Raw genomic sequence first — 14,166 nt, 5'->3', positions numbered from 1 at the left:
CATGTCTGCCTACGGTGGCCCTTCTCAATAGCAAGGCTATGCTCGCTGAGTCTGTACATAGTCAAGGCTTTCCATAATTTTGGGTCAGTCACAGTGGTCAGGTATTCTGCCGCTGTGTACTCTCTGTTTAGGGCCAAATAGCATTCTAGTTTGCTCTGTTTTTTTGTTAATTCTTTCCAATGTGTCAAGTAATTATCTTTTTGTTTTCTCATGATTTGGTTGGGTCTAATTGTGCTGCTGTCCTCTCTCTCTCTCTCTCTCTCTCTCTCTCTCTCTCTCTCTCTGTATGGAAAGGTACTACAAGTGTGTTTGAGTACTGAACCATATGGGACTTAATTTGAAGACAGAACTTAATTCTCTCTCTCTCTCTCCTCTCTCTCTGTCTCTCTCGCTCTAGTCTCTCCTCTGTCTTTTCTCTCTGTCTCTCTGTCCTCTATCTCTCCTCTCCCTCTTTCTTTCTCTCTCTCTAGGTGTGGTCTATGGATGGTTACTATAAGGGGAGGCGTGTATTAGAGTACAGGACCATGGGAGACTTCACTAGAGGACAGAATTTTGTTCAGCACCTCTTACCTCACCCCTGGGCAGGACAGGTCATGTTGTCTACAACGGATCACTGTACTACAACAAACACCAGAGCAACATACTGGTATGTTACACACACACACACACACACACACACACACACACACACACACACACACACACACACACACACACACACACACACACACACACACACACACACACACACAGACCGGCGTTAGGTGTAGGACAGGGGGGACAGAGAGAGGGGTGACAGGAGTCGAGGAGACAGGGGAGACAGGGACACAGAACAGGGGTCAGTGCGTATGTCGCCCTGTTTCCCCTGCCTCTGTGGTCCTTGTTCCCCCTCTCTCTGTGGTCCCCCTTCTTTCTGTGGTCCTTGTTTCCAATCTCTCTGTGTCCCCCTGTTTCCCCTCTTTCTGTGGTCCTTGTTTCCAAATCTCTCAGTGTCCCCGGTTTCCCTGTTTCCCCCTCTCTGTGTCCCCCCCTGTCTCCCCCCCTCTCTCTGTGTCCCCAATCTCTGTCCCCCTTCCTCCCTTCTCTGTGTCTGTTTCCCCTCTCTCTGTTCCCCTGCCTCCCCTCTCTCTGTGTCCCCCTGTCTCCCCTCTCTCTGTGTCCCCCAGTTTCCTGTTTCCCCCTCTCTGTGTCCCCGGTTTCCCCCTGTTTCCCCCTCTCTGTGTCCCCCTGTGTCCCCTGCTTCTCTGTGGTCCTTGTTTCCAATCTCTCTGTGTCCCACGGTTTCCCTGTTTCCCCCTCTCTGTGTCCCCCTGTCTTCCCCTCTCCTGTGTCCCCCTGCCTCCCCTCTCTCTGTGTCCCCTGTCCCTCTCTCTGTGTCCCCTCCCTCTCTCTGTGTCCCCCTCTGTGTCTCCCTGCTCTCTCTGTGTCCCCTGTTCCCCTCTCTCTGTGTCCCCTTGCCTCCCCTCTCTGTGTCCCCCTCCCTCCCCCCCTCCTCCCCTCTCTGTGTCCCCCTGCTCCTCTGTCCTGTGTCCCTCCCCTCTCTCTGACCCCATGTCCCCTGCCCCCTCCCTCTCTCTGTGTCCCCCTGCCCCCTGTCTCTCTCTGTGTCCCCTGCCTCCCCTCTCTCTGTGTCCCCCTGCCTCCCCTCTCTCTGTGTCCCCCTGCTCTCCCCTCTCTCTGTGTCCCCCTGTCTCCATCCCCTCTCTGTCTGTCCTCTTTCCCCCCTCTCTCTGACCCCCTGTCCTCTCTCTGACCCCCTGTCCCCTCTCTCCCCCTCTCTCTGACTCCTCTTGTCCTCTCTCTGTCCCCCTGTCCTCTCTCTGACTGTCCTCTCTCTGACTGTCCTCTCTCTGACCCCCTGTCCTCTCTCTGTCCCCACTGTTCTCTCTCTCTGCCCCCATCCTCTCTCTCTGACCCCCTGTCCTCTCTCTGACCCCTGTCCTCTCTCTGACCCCCTGTCCTCTCTCTGACCCCCTCCTCTCTCTGACCCCCTGTCCTCGCTCTGACTCCCTGTCCTCTCTCTGACCCCCTGTCCTCTCTCTCTGTCTCCATGTCCCCTCTCTCTTGACCCCTGTCCTCTCTCTGTCTCCATGTCCCTCTCTCTGTCCTCCTGTCCTCTCTCTGACCTCCTGTCCTCTCTCTGACCCCCTGTCCTCTCTCTCTGTCCCCTCTGTCCCCCTCTCTTCTGACCCCCTGTCCTCTCTCTGACCCCCTGTCCTCTCTATGACCCCTGTCCTCCTACTGACCCCCTGTCCTCTCTCTCTGACCCCCTGTCCTCTCTCTGACCCCTGTCCTCGCTCTGACTCCTGTCCTCTCTCTGTCCCCCTGTCCTCTCTCTGACCCCCTGTCCTCTCTCTGACCCCCTGTCCTCTCTCTGACCCCCTGTCCTCTCTCTGACCCCTGTCCTCTCTCTGTCCCACTGTCCTCTCACTGACCCCTGTCCTCCTCTCCCCCCATGTCCTCTCTCTGTCCCATGTCCCCTCTGTCCTCCTGTCCTCTCTCTGACCCCCTGTCCCCCTCTCTCTGACCCCCTGTCCTCTCTCTGACCCCCTCTGACCCCCTCCTCTGACCCCTGTCCTCCCTCTGGCCCCACCCCTGAGCCCTGTCCTCTCCCCCTGTCTGACCCCCTGTCCTCTCTCTGACCCCCTGTCCCCTCTGTCCCCCTGTCCTCTCTCTGACCCCCTGTCCTCTCTATGACCCCTGTCCTCTCACTGACCCCTTCTCCTCTCTCTGCCCCCCCATCCTCTCTCTCTGACCCCCTGTCCTCTCTCTGACCTCCTGTCCTCTCTCTGACCCCTGTCCTCTCTCTGACCCCCTGTCCTCTCTCTGACCCCCTGTCCTCTCTCTGACCCCTGTCCTCTCTCTGACCCCCTGTCCTCTCTCTCTGACCCCCTGTCCTCTCTATGACCCCTGTCCTCTCACTGACCCCTTCTCCTCTCTCTGACCCCTCTCTCTCTGACCCCCTCCTCTCTCTGACCCCTGTCCTCTCTCTGACCCCCTGTCCTCTCTCTGACCCCTGTCCTCTCTCTGACCCCCTGTCCTCTCTCTGACCCCCTGTCCTCTCTCTGTCCCCCTGACCCCCTGTCCTCTCTATGACCCCTGTCCTCCTACTGACCCCTTCTCCTCTCTCTGCCCCCATCCTCTCTCTCTGACCCCTGTCCTCTCTCTGACCCCCTGTCCTCGCTCTGACTCCCTGTCCTCTCTCTGACCCCCTGTCCTCTCTCTGACCCCCTGTCCTCTCTCTGACCCCTGTCCTCTCTCTGACCCCCTGTCCTCTCTCTGACCCCCTGTCCTCTCTCTGACTCCCTGACCCCCTGTCCTCTCTCTGACCCCCTGTCCTCTCTCTGACCCCCTGTCCTCTCTGACCCCTCTCGCTCTGACCCCCTGTCCTCTCTCTGACCCCCTGTCCTCGCTCTGACCCCCTGTCCTCTCTCTGACCCCCTGTCCTCTCTCTGACCCCCTGTCCTCTCTCTGACCCCCTGTCCTCTCTCTGACCCCCTGTCCTCTCTCTGACTCCCTGTCCTCGCTCTGACTCCCTGTCCTCTCTCTGACCCCCTGTCCTCTCTCTGACCCCCTGTCCTCTCTCTGACCCCCTGTAGGTGCAGTACCACTTCCGATCCCGTAACGTGGTGCTCCAGAGGAGTCTGAGTGGAGCAGGTTACAACAACACCTTCCCCTACAGCTGGGGGGGGTCTTCTGACATAGACCTGATGGCTGATGAGACCGGCTTCTGGGCAGTCTACACCTCCATACCTAACGCTGGGAACATACTGGTAGGTAGTCTACACCTCTAACATACTGGTAGGTAGTCTACACCTCTACTTGTAGTAGTCTACATCTCTAACATACTGGTAGGTAGTCTACACCTCTATCATACTGGTAGGTAGTCTACATCTCTATCATACTGGTAGGTAGTCTACATCTCTATCATACTGGTAGGTAGTCTACACCTCTAACATACTGGTAGGTAGTCTACACCTCTAACATACTGGTAGGTAGTCTACACCTCTAACATACTGGTAGGTAGTCTACACCTCTAACATACTGGTAGGTAGTCTCCTCTCTAACATACTGGTAGGTAGTCTACATCTCTAACATACTGGTAGGTAGTCTACAACTCATCTCTAACATATTGGTAGGTAGTCTACAACTCTATCATACTGGTAGGTAGTCTACACCTCTAACATACTGGTAGGTAGTCTACATCTCTAACATACTGGTAGGTGGTCTACATCTCTAACATACTGGTAGGTAGTCTACACATCATCTCTAACATATTGGTAGGTAGTCTACACCTCTATCATACTGGTAGGTAGTCTACACCTCTAACATACTGGTAGGTAGTCTACACCTCTACTGGTAGGTTGTCTACATCTCTATTATACTGGTAGGTAGTCTACACCTCTAACATACTGGTAGGTAGTCTACACCTCTAACATACTGGTAGGTAGTCTACATCTCTAACATACTGGTAGGTAGTCTACACCTCTATCATACTGGTAGGTAGTCTACATCTCTATCATACTGGTAGGTAGTCTACATCTCTATCATACTGGTAGGTAGTCTACACCTCTAACATACTGGTAGGTAGTCTACACCTCTAACATACTGGTAGGTAGTCTACATCTCTAACATACTGGTAGGTAGTCTACATCTCTATCATACTGGTAGGTAGTCTACACCTCTAATATACTGGTAGGTAGTCTACACCTCTAACATACTGGTAGGTAGTCTACACCTCTAACATACTGGTAGGTAGTCTACACCTCTAACATACTGGTAGGTAGTCTACACCTCTATCATACTGGTAGGTAGTCTACATCTCTAACATACTGGTAGGTAGTCTACACTCTATCATACTGGTAGGTAGTCTACATCTCTATCATACTGGTAGGTAGTCTACATCTCTATCATACTGGTAGGTAGTCTACACCTCTAACATACTGGTAGGTAGTCTACACCTCTAACATACTGGTAGGTAGTCTACATCTCTAACATACTGGTAGGTAGTCTACATCTCTATCATACTGGTAGGTAGTCTACACCTCTCATACTGGTAGGTAGTCTACACCTCTACATACTGGTAGGTAGTCTACACCTCTAACATACTGGTAGGTAGTCTACATCTCTAACATACTGGTAGGTAGTCTACATCTCTAACATACTGGTAGGTAGTCTACATCTCTATCATACTGGTAGGTAGTCTACATCTCTATCATACTGGTAGGTAGTCTACACCTCTAACATACTGGTAGGTAGTCTACACCTCTACTGGTAGGTTGTCTACATCTCTACTGGTAGGTAGTCTACACCTCTAACATACATACTGGTAGGTAGTCTACACCTCTATCATACTGGTAGGTAGTCTACATCTCTAACATACTGGTAGGTAGTCTGGTAGGTAGTCTACATCTCTATCATACTGGTAGGTAGTCTACACCTCTATCATACTGGTAGGTAGTCTACATCTCTATCATACTGGTAGGTAGTCTACACCTCTAACATACTGGTAGGTAGTCTACACCTCTATCATACTGGTAGGTAGTCTACACCTCTAACATACTGGTAGGTAGTCTACATCTCTAACATACTGGTAGGTAGTCTACATCTCTATCATACTGGTAGGTAGTCTACACCTCTAACATACTGGTAGGTAGTCTACACCTCTAACATACTGGTAGGTAGTCTACACCTCTAACATACTGGTAGGTAGTCTACATCTCTAACATACTGGTAGGTAGTCTACATCTCTAACATACTGGTAGGTAGTCTACACCAAATCTCTAACATATTGGTAGGTAGTCTCCACCTCTATCATACTGGTAGGTAGTCTACACCTCTAACATACTGGTAGGTAGTCTACACCTCTACTGGTAGGTCGTCTACATCTCTATCATACTGGTAGGTAGTCTACACCTCTAACATACTGGTAGGTAGTCTACACCTCTAACATACTGGTAGGGAGTCTACATCTCTAACATACTGGCAGGTAGTCTACATCTCTATCATACTGGTAGGTAGTCTACATCTCTATCATACTGGTAGGTAGTCTACACCTCTAACATACTGGTAGGTAGTCTACACCTCTAACATACTGGTAGGTAGTCTACATCTCTAACATACTGGTAGGTAGTCTACATCTCTATCATACTGGTAGGTAGTCTACACCTCTAACATACTGGTAGGTAGTCTACACCTCTAACATACTGGTAGGTAGTCTACACCTCTAACATACTGGTAGGTAGTCTACATCTCTAACATACTGGTAGGTAGTCTACACCTCTAACATACTGGTAGGTAGTCTACACCTCTACTGGTAGTAGTCTACACCTCTAACATACTGGTAGCTAGTCTACATCTCTAACATACTGGTAGGTAGTCTACATCTCTAACATACTGGTAGGTAGTCTATACCTCTACTGGTAGTAGTCATCTCTAACATACTGGTAGGTAGTCTACAACTCATCTCTAACATATTGGTAGGTAGTCTACATCTCTATCATACTGGTAGGTAGTCTACACCTCTAACATACTGGTAGGTAGTCTACACCTCTAACATACTGGTAGGTAGTCTACACCTCTAACATACTGGTAGGTAGTCTACATCTCTAACATACTGGTAGGTAGTCTACACCTCTAACATACTGGTAGGTAGTCTACACCTCTACTGGTAGTAGTCTACACCTCTAACATACTGGTAGCTAGTCTACATCTCTAACATACTGGTAGGTAGTCTACATCTCTAACATACTGGTAGGTAGTCTATACCTCTACTGGTAGTAGTCTACATCTCTAACATACTGGTAGGTAGTCTACAACTCATCTCTAACATATTGGTAGGTAGTCTACATCTCTATCATACTGGTAGGTAGTCTACACCTCTAACATGCTGGTAGGTAGTCTACACCTCTAACATCTCTATCATACTGGTAGGTAGTCTACACCTCTAACATACTGGTAGGTAGTCTACATCTCTAACATACTGGTAGGTAGTCTACACCTCTAACATACTGGTAGGTAGTCTACATCTCTATCATACTGGTAGGTAGTCTACACCCCTAACATACTGGTAAGTCATATCATACTGGTAGGTAGTCTACACCTCTAACATACTGGTAGGTAGTCTACATCTCTAACATACTGGTAGGTAGTCTACACCTCTAACATACTGGTAGGTAGTCTACATCTCTAACATACTGGTAGGTAGTCTACAACTCATCTCTAACATACTGGTAGGTAGTCTACATCTCTATCATACTGGTAGGTAGTCTACACCTCTAACATACTGGTAGGTAGTCTACATCTCTATCATACTGGTAGGTAGTCTACACCTCTAACATACTGGTAGGTAGTCTACACCTCTATCATACTGGTAACATAACATACTGGTAGGTAGTCTACACCTCTAACATACTGGTAGGTAGTCTACATCTCTATCATACTGGTAGGTAGTCTACACCTCTAACATACTGGTAGGTAGTCTACACCTCTAACATACTGGTAGGTAGTCTACACCTCTAACATACTGGTAGGTAGTCTACATCTCTAACATACTGGTAGGTAGTCTACATCTCTAACATACTGGTAGGTAGTCTACACTCATCTCTAACATATTGGTAGGTAGTCTACACCTCTATCATACTGGTAGGTAGTCTACACCTCTAACATACTGGTAGGTAGTCTACACCTCTACTGGTAGGTAGTCTACATCTCTATCATACTGGTAGGTAGTCTACATCTCTAACATACTGGTAGGTAGTCTACACCTCTAACATACTGGTAGGTAGTCTACATCTCTAACATACTGGTAGGTAGTCTACATCTCTAACATACTGGTAGGTAGTCTACATCTCTACATACTGGTAGGTAGTCTGGTAGGTAGTCTACATCTCTATTATACTGGTAGGTAGGTCTAACATACTGGTAGGTAGTCTACATCTCTATCATACTGGTAGGTAGTCTACACCTAACATACTGGTAGGTAGTCTACACCTCTAACATACTGGTAGGTAGTCTACACCTCTAACATACTGGTAGGTAGTCTACATCTCTAACATACTGGTAGGTAGTCTACACCTCTAACATACTGGTAGGTAGTCTACATCTACTGGTAGTAGTCTACACCTCAACATACTGGTAGGTAGTCTACATCTCTAACATACTGGTAGGTAGTCTACATCTCTAACATACTGGTAGGTAGTCTATACCTCTACTGGTAGTAGTCTACATCTCTAACATACTGGTAGGTAGTCTACACATCTCTAACATACTGGTAGGTAGTCTACATCTCTATCATACTGGTAGGTAGTCTACACCTCTAACATACTGGTAGGTAGTCTACACCTCTAACATACTGGTAGGTAGTCTACACCTCTAACATACTGGTAGGTAGTCTACATCTCTAACATACTGGTAGGTAGTCTACACCTCTAACATACTGGTAGGTAGTCTACACTCTAACTACTGGTAGGTAGTCTACACCTCTAACATACTGGTAGGTAGTCTACATCTCTAACATACTGGTAGGTAGTCTACATCTCTAACATACTGGTAGGTAGTCTATACCTCTACTGGTAGTAGTCTACATCTCTAACATACTGGTAGGTAGTCTACACTCTCTAACATACTGGTAGGTAGTCTACACCTCTAACATGCTGGTAGGTAGTCTACACCTCTACTGGTAGGTCGTCTACATATCATACTGGTAGGTAGTCTACACCTCTAACATACTGGTAGGTAGTCTACATCTCTAACATACTGGTAGGTAGTCTACACCTCTATCATACTGGTAGGTAGTCTACATCTCTATCATACTGGTAGGTAGTCTACACCTCTAACATACTGGTAGGTAGTCTACATCTCTATCATACTGGTAGGTAGTCTACACCTCTAACATACTGGTAGGTAGTCTACACCTCTAACATACTGGTAGGTAGTCTACACCTCTAACATACTGGTAGGTAGTCTACATCTCTAACATACTGGTAGGTAGTCTACAACTCTAACATACTGGTAGGTAGTCTACATCTCTATCATACTGGTAGGTAGTCTACACCTCTAACATACTGGTAGGTAGTCTACACCTCTAACATACTGGTAGGTAGTCTACACCTCTAACATACTGGTAGGTAGTCTACATCTCTAACATACTGGTAGGTAGTCTACACTCTAACATACTGGTAGGTAGTCTACACCTCTAACATACTGGTAGGTAGTCTCACCTCTAACATACTGGTAGGTAGTCTACATCTCTAACATACTGGTAGGTAGTCTACACTCTATCATACTGGTAGGTAGTCTACACCTCTAACATACTGGTAGGTAGTCTACACCTCTAACATACTGGTAGGTAGTCTACACCTCTAACATACTGGTAGGTAGTCTACATCTCTAACATACTGGTAGGTAGTCTACACCTCTAACATACTGGTAGGTAGTCTACACCTCTACTGGTAGTAGTCTACACCTCTAACATACTGGTAGCTAGTCTACATCTCTAACATACTGGTAGGTAGTCTACATCTCTAACATACTGGTAGGTAGTCTACACCTCTACTGGTAGTAGTCTATCTCTAAAATACTGGTAGGTAGTCTACATCTCTAACATACTGGTAGGTAGTCTACATCTCTATCATACTGGTAGGTAGTCTACACCTCTAACATACTGGTAGGTAGTCTACACCTCTAACATACTGGTAGGTAGTCTACACCTCTAACATACTGGTAGGTAGTCTACATCTCTAACATACTGGTAGGTAGTCTACACCTCTAACATACTGGTAGGTAGTCTACACCTCTACTGGTAGTAGTCTACACCTCTAACATACTGGTAGGTAGTCTACATCTCTAACATACTGGTAGGTAGTCTACATCTCTAACATACTGGTAGGTAGTCTAGTCTACATCTCTAACATACTGGTAGGTAGTCTACAACTCTCTCTAACATATTGGTAGGTAGTCTACAACTCTATCATACTGGTAGGTAGTCTACACCTCTAACATGCTGGTAGGTAGTCTGGTAGGTCGTCTACATCTCTATCATACTGGTCTACACCTCTAACATACTGGTAGGTAGTCTACATCTCTAACATACTGGTAGGTAGTCTACACCTCTAACATACTGGTAGGTAGTCTACATCTCTATCATACTGGTAGGTAGTCTACACCTCTAACATACTGGTAGGTAGTCTACATCTCTATCATACTGGTAGGTAGTCTACACCTCTAACATACTGGTAGGTAGTCTACATCTCTAACATACTGGTAGGTAGTCTACACCTCTAACATACTGGTAGGTAGTCTACATCTCTAACATACTGGTAGGTAGTCTACAACTCATCTCTAACATACTGGTAGGTAGTCTACATCTCTATCATACTGGTAGGTAGTCTACACCTCTAACATACTGGTAGGTAGTCTACACCTCTAACATACTGGTAGGTAGTCTACACCTCTAACATACTGGTAGGTAGTCTACATCTCTAACATACTGGTAGGTAGTCTACACCTCTAACATACTGGTAGGTAGTCTACACCTCTACTGGTAGTAGTCTACACCTCTAACATACTGGTAGCTAGTCTACATCTCTAACATACTGGTAGGTAGTCTACATCTCTAACATACTGGTAGGTAGTCTATACCTCTACTGGTAGTAGTCTACATCTCTAACATACTGGTAGGTAGTCTACAACTCATCTCTAACATATTGGTAGGTAGTCTACAACTCTATCATACTGGTAGGTAGTCTACACCTCTAACATGCTGGTAGGTAGTCTACACCTCTACTGGTAGGTCGTCTACATCTCTATCATACTGGTAGGTAGTCTACACCTCTAACATACTGGTAGGTAGTCTACATCTCTAACATACTGGTAGGTAGTCTACACCTCTATCATACTGGTAGGTAGTCTACATCTCTATCATACTGGTAGGTAGTCTACACCTCTAACATACTGGTAGGTAGTCTACACCTCCATACCTAACGCTGGGAACATACTGGTAGGTAGTCTACACCTCTATCATACTGGTAGGTAGTCTACATCTCTATCATACTGGTAGGTAGTCTACATCTCTAACATACTGATAGGTAGTCTACACCTCTAACATACTGATAGGTAGTCTACACCTCTAACATACTGGTAGGTAGTCTACACCTCTAACATACTGGTAGGTAGTCTACACCTCTAACATACTGATAGGTAGTCTACACCTCTATCATACTGGTAGGTAGTCTACATCTCTAACATACTGATAGGTAGTCTACACCTCTATCATACTGGTAGGTAGTCTACATCTCTAACATACTGGTAGGTAGTCTACACCTCTAACATACTGATAGGTAGTCTACATCTCTCACATACTGGTAGGTAGTCTACACCTCTAACATACTGGTAGGTAGTCTACACCTCTAACATACTGGTAGGTAGTCTACACCTCTAACATACTGGCAGGTAGTCTACATCTCTATCATACTGGTAGGTAGTCTACATCTCTATCATACTGGTAGGTAGTCTACACCTCTAACATACTGGTAGGTAGTCTACACCTCGAACATACTGGTAGGTAGTCTACATCTCTAACATACTATTAGGTAGTCTACATCTCTATCATACTGGTAGGTAGTCTACACCTCTAACATACTGGTAGGTAGTCTACACCTCTAACATACTGGTAGGTAGTCTACACCTCTAACATACTGGTAGGTAGTCTACATCTCTAACATACTGGTAGGTAGTCTACACCTCTAACATACTGGTAGGTAGTCTACACCTCTACTGGTAGTAGTCTACACCTCTAACATACTGGTAGCTAGTCTACATCTCTAACATACTGGTAGGTAGTCTACATCTTTAACATACTGGTAGGTAGTCTATACCTCTACTGGTAGTAGTCTACATCTCTAACATACTGGTAGGTAGTCTAACCTCATCTCTAACATATTGGTAGGTAGTCTACACCTCTATCATACTGGTAGGTAGTCTACACCTCTAACATACTGGTAGGTAGTCTACACCTCTACTGGTAGGTCGTCTACATCTCTATCATACTGGTAGGTAGTCTACACCTCTAACATACTGGTAGGTAGTCTACACCTCTAACATACTGGTAGGTAGGTCTACACCTCTAACATACTGGTAGGTAGTCTACACCTCTAACATACTGGCAGGTAGTCTACATCTCTATCATACTGGTAGGTAGTCTACACCTCTAACATACTGGTAGGTAGTCTACACCTCTATCATACTGGTAGGTAGTCTACATCTCTATCATACTGGTAGGTAGTCTACATCTCTATCATACTGGTAGGTAGTCTACACCTCTAACATACTGGTAGGTAGTCTACACCTCTAACATACTGGTAGGTAGTCTACATCTCTAACATACTGGTAGGTAGTCTACATCTCTATCATACTGGTAGGTAGTCTACACCTCTAACATACTGGTAGGTAGTCTACACCTCTAACATACTGGTAGGTAGTCTACACCTCTAACATACTGGTAGGTAGTCTACATCTCTAACATACTGGTAGGTAGTTTTCACCTCTATCATACTGGTAGGTAGTCTACACCTCTAACATACTGGTAGGTAGTCTACACCTCTAACATACTGGTAGGTAGTCTACACCTCTAACATACTGGTAGGTAGTCTACATCTCTAACATACTCGTAGGTAGTCTACACCTCTAACATACTGGTAGGTAGTCTCTACACCTCTAACATACTGGTAGGTAGTCTACATCTCTAACATACTGGTAGGTAGTCTACACCTCTAACATACTGGTAGGTAGTCTACACCTCTACTGGTAGTAGTCATACCTCTAACATACTGGTAGCTAGTCTACATCTCTAACATCCTGGTAGGTAGTCTACATCTCTAACATACTGGTAGGTAGTCTATACCTCTACTGGTAGTAGTCTACACCTCTAACATACTGGTAGGTTGTCTACACCTCTATCATACTGGTAGGTAGTCTACATTTCTAAAATACTGGTAGGGAGGATGTGTGTGTGTCGAAGGTCACATCTCTCTCCTTTATCGCCCTCCCTCCCTCACCCCCTCGTTCCCTCCCTCCCCCTCACCCCCTCGTTCCCTCCCTCCCTCCCTCACCCACTCGTTCCCTCCCTCCCTCCCTCCCTCCCTTCCTCTCCCCCCATCACCCCCTCCCCCTCCCTCCATCCCTCCCTCCCCCTCACCCCCCTCGTTCCCTCCCTCCCTCACCCACTCGTTCCCTCCCTCCCTTCCTCTCAACCCCCATCACCCCCTCCCCCCTCCCTCCATCCCTCCCTCCCTCACCCCCCCTCCCTCCCTCCCTCCCTCCCCCTCCCTCCCTCCCTCACCCCCTCACCCCCTCCCTCCCTCCCTCCCCCCCCTCCCTCCCCCCTCCCTCCCTCCCTCCCATCCCTCCCTCCCTCCCTCACCCTGTTGTTCCCTCCCTCCCTCCATCCCTCCCTCCCTCCCTCCCTCCCTCACCCTGTTGTTCCCTCCCTCCATCCCTCCCTCCCTCCCTCCCTCCCCCCTCACCCCCCCATCCCTCCCTCCCTCCCTCCCTCCCTCACCCTGTTGTTCCCTCCCTCCCTCCCCTCCCTCCCTCCCTCCACCCTCCCTCCCTCCCTCCCTCCCTCCCTCCCTCCCCTCCCCCTCCCTCCCTCCCTCACCCTGTTGTTCCCTCCCTCCCTCCCTCACCCCCTCACCCCCTCCATCCCTCCCTCCCTCACCCTGTTGTTCCCTCCCTCCCTCCCTCCCTCTCTCCAGGTCAGTCGGTTGGATCCTCGTTCTCTCGACATTCTCCAGAGTTGGGACACAGGGTTTCCTAAACGCAGTGCAGGGGAGACCTTCATGATCTGTGGTACCCTGTACGTCACCAACTCCCATCTGGCCGGAGCTAAGGTCCACTTTGCTTATCACACCAACTCCTCCAGCTATGAGTACACAGACATCCCCTTCCACAACCAGTACTCTCACATCTCCATGATGGACTACAACCCCAGAGAGAGGGCCCTCTACACATGGAACAATGGACATCAGGTCATCTATAACGTGACCCTGTTTCATGTTATACAGAGCGAAGGATAGAGGAGGAGAGGAGGGGAGTAGGGAAAGGAGAGAGACTGACGGACTATATCTCCATACAGAGAGAGGAGGAGGAGGAGGAGGAAGAGGAGGA

At 47.7% G+C, this 14,166-nt stretch overlaps 1 protein-coding gene across 1 annotated transcript in view; it reads left to right on the top strand.

Moving 5' to 3' along the window:
- Positions 1-470: 470 nt before the first annotated feature.
- The window catches only part of LOC121844262 (noelin-2-like), a gene marked incomplete at its 5' end in the record, with an annotated part of 14,170 nt that continues 474 nt past the window's right edge, over positions 471-14,166 (top strand). Inside the window, 4 exon segments of the mRNA XM_042314175.1 lie at positions 471-585; positions 588-646; positions 3,600-3,773; positions 13,755-14,166. The exon segment at positions 13,755-14,166 is cut by the window's right edge and continues 474 nt beyond it. Of these exon segments, the coding sequence (XP_042170109.1) occupies positions 471-585; positions 588-646; positions 3,600-3,773; positions 13,755-14,075 (669 nt within the window).

Source organism: Oncorhynchus tshawytscha, unplaced genomic scaffold, assembly GCF_018296145.1.
Source record: "Oncorhynchus tshawytscha isolate Ot180627B unplaced genomic scaffold, Otsh_v2.0 Un_contig_7595_pilon_pilon, whole genome shotgun sequence".
Taxonomy (NCBI): Eukaryota; Metazoa; Chordata; class Actinopteri; order Salmoniformes; family Salmonidae; genus Oncorhynchus; species Oncorhynchus tshawytscha.
Note: the sequence above shows the minus strand (reverse complement) of the source record. Positions and strands in the feature narration are given on the sequence as shown.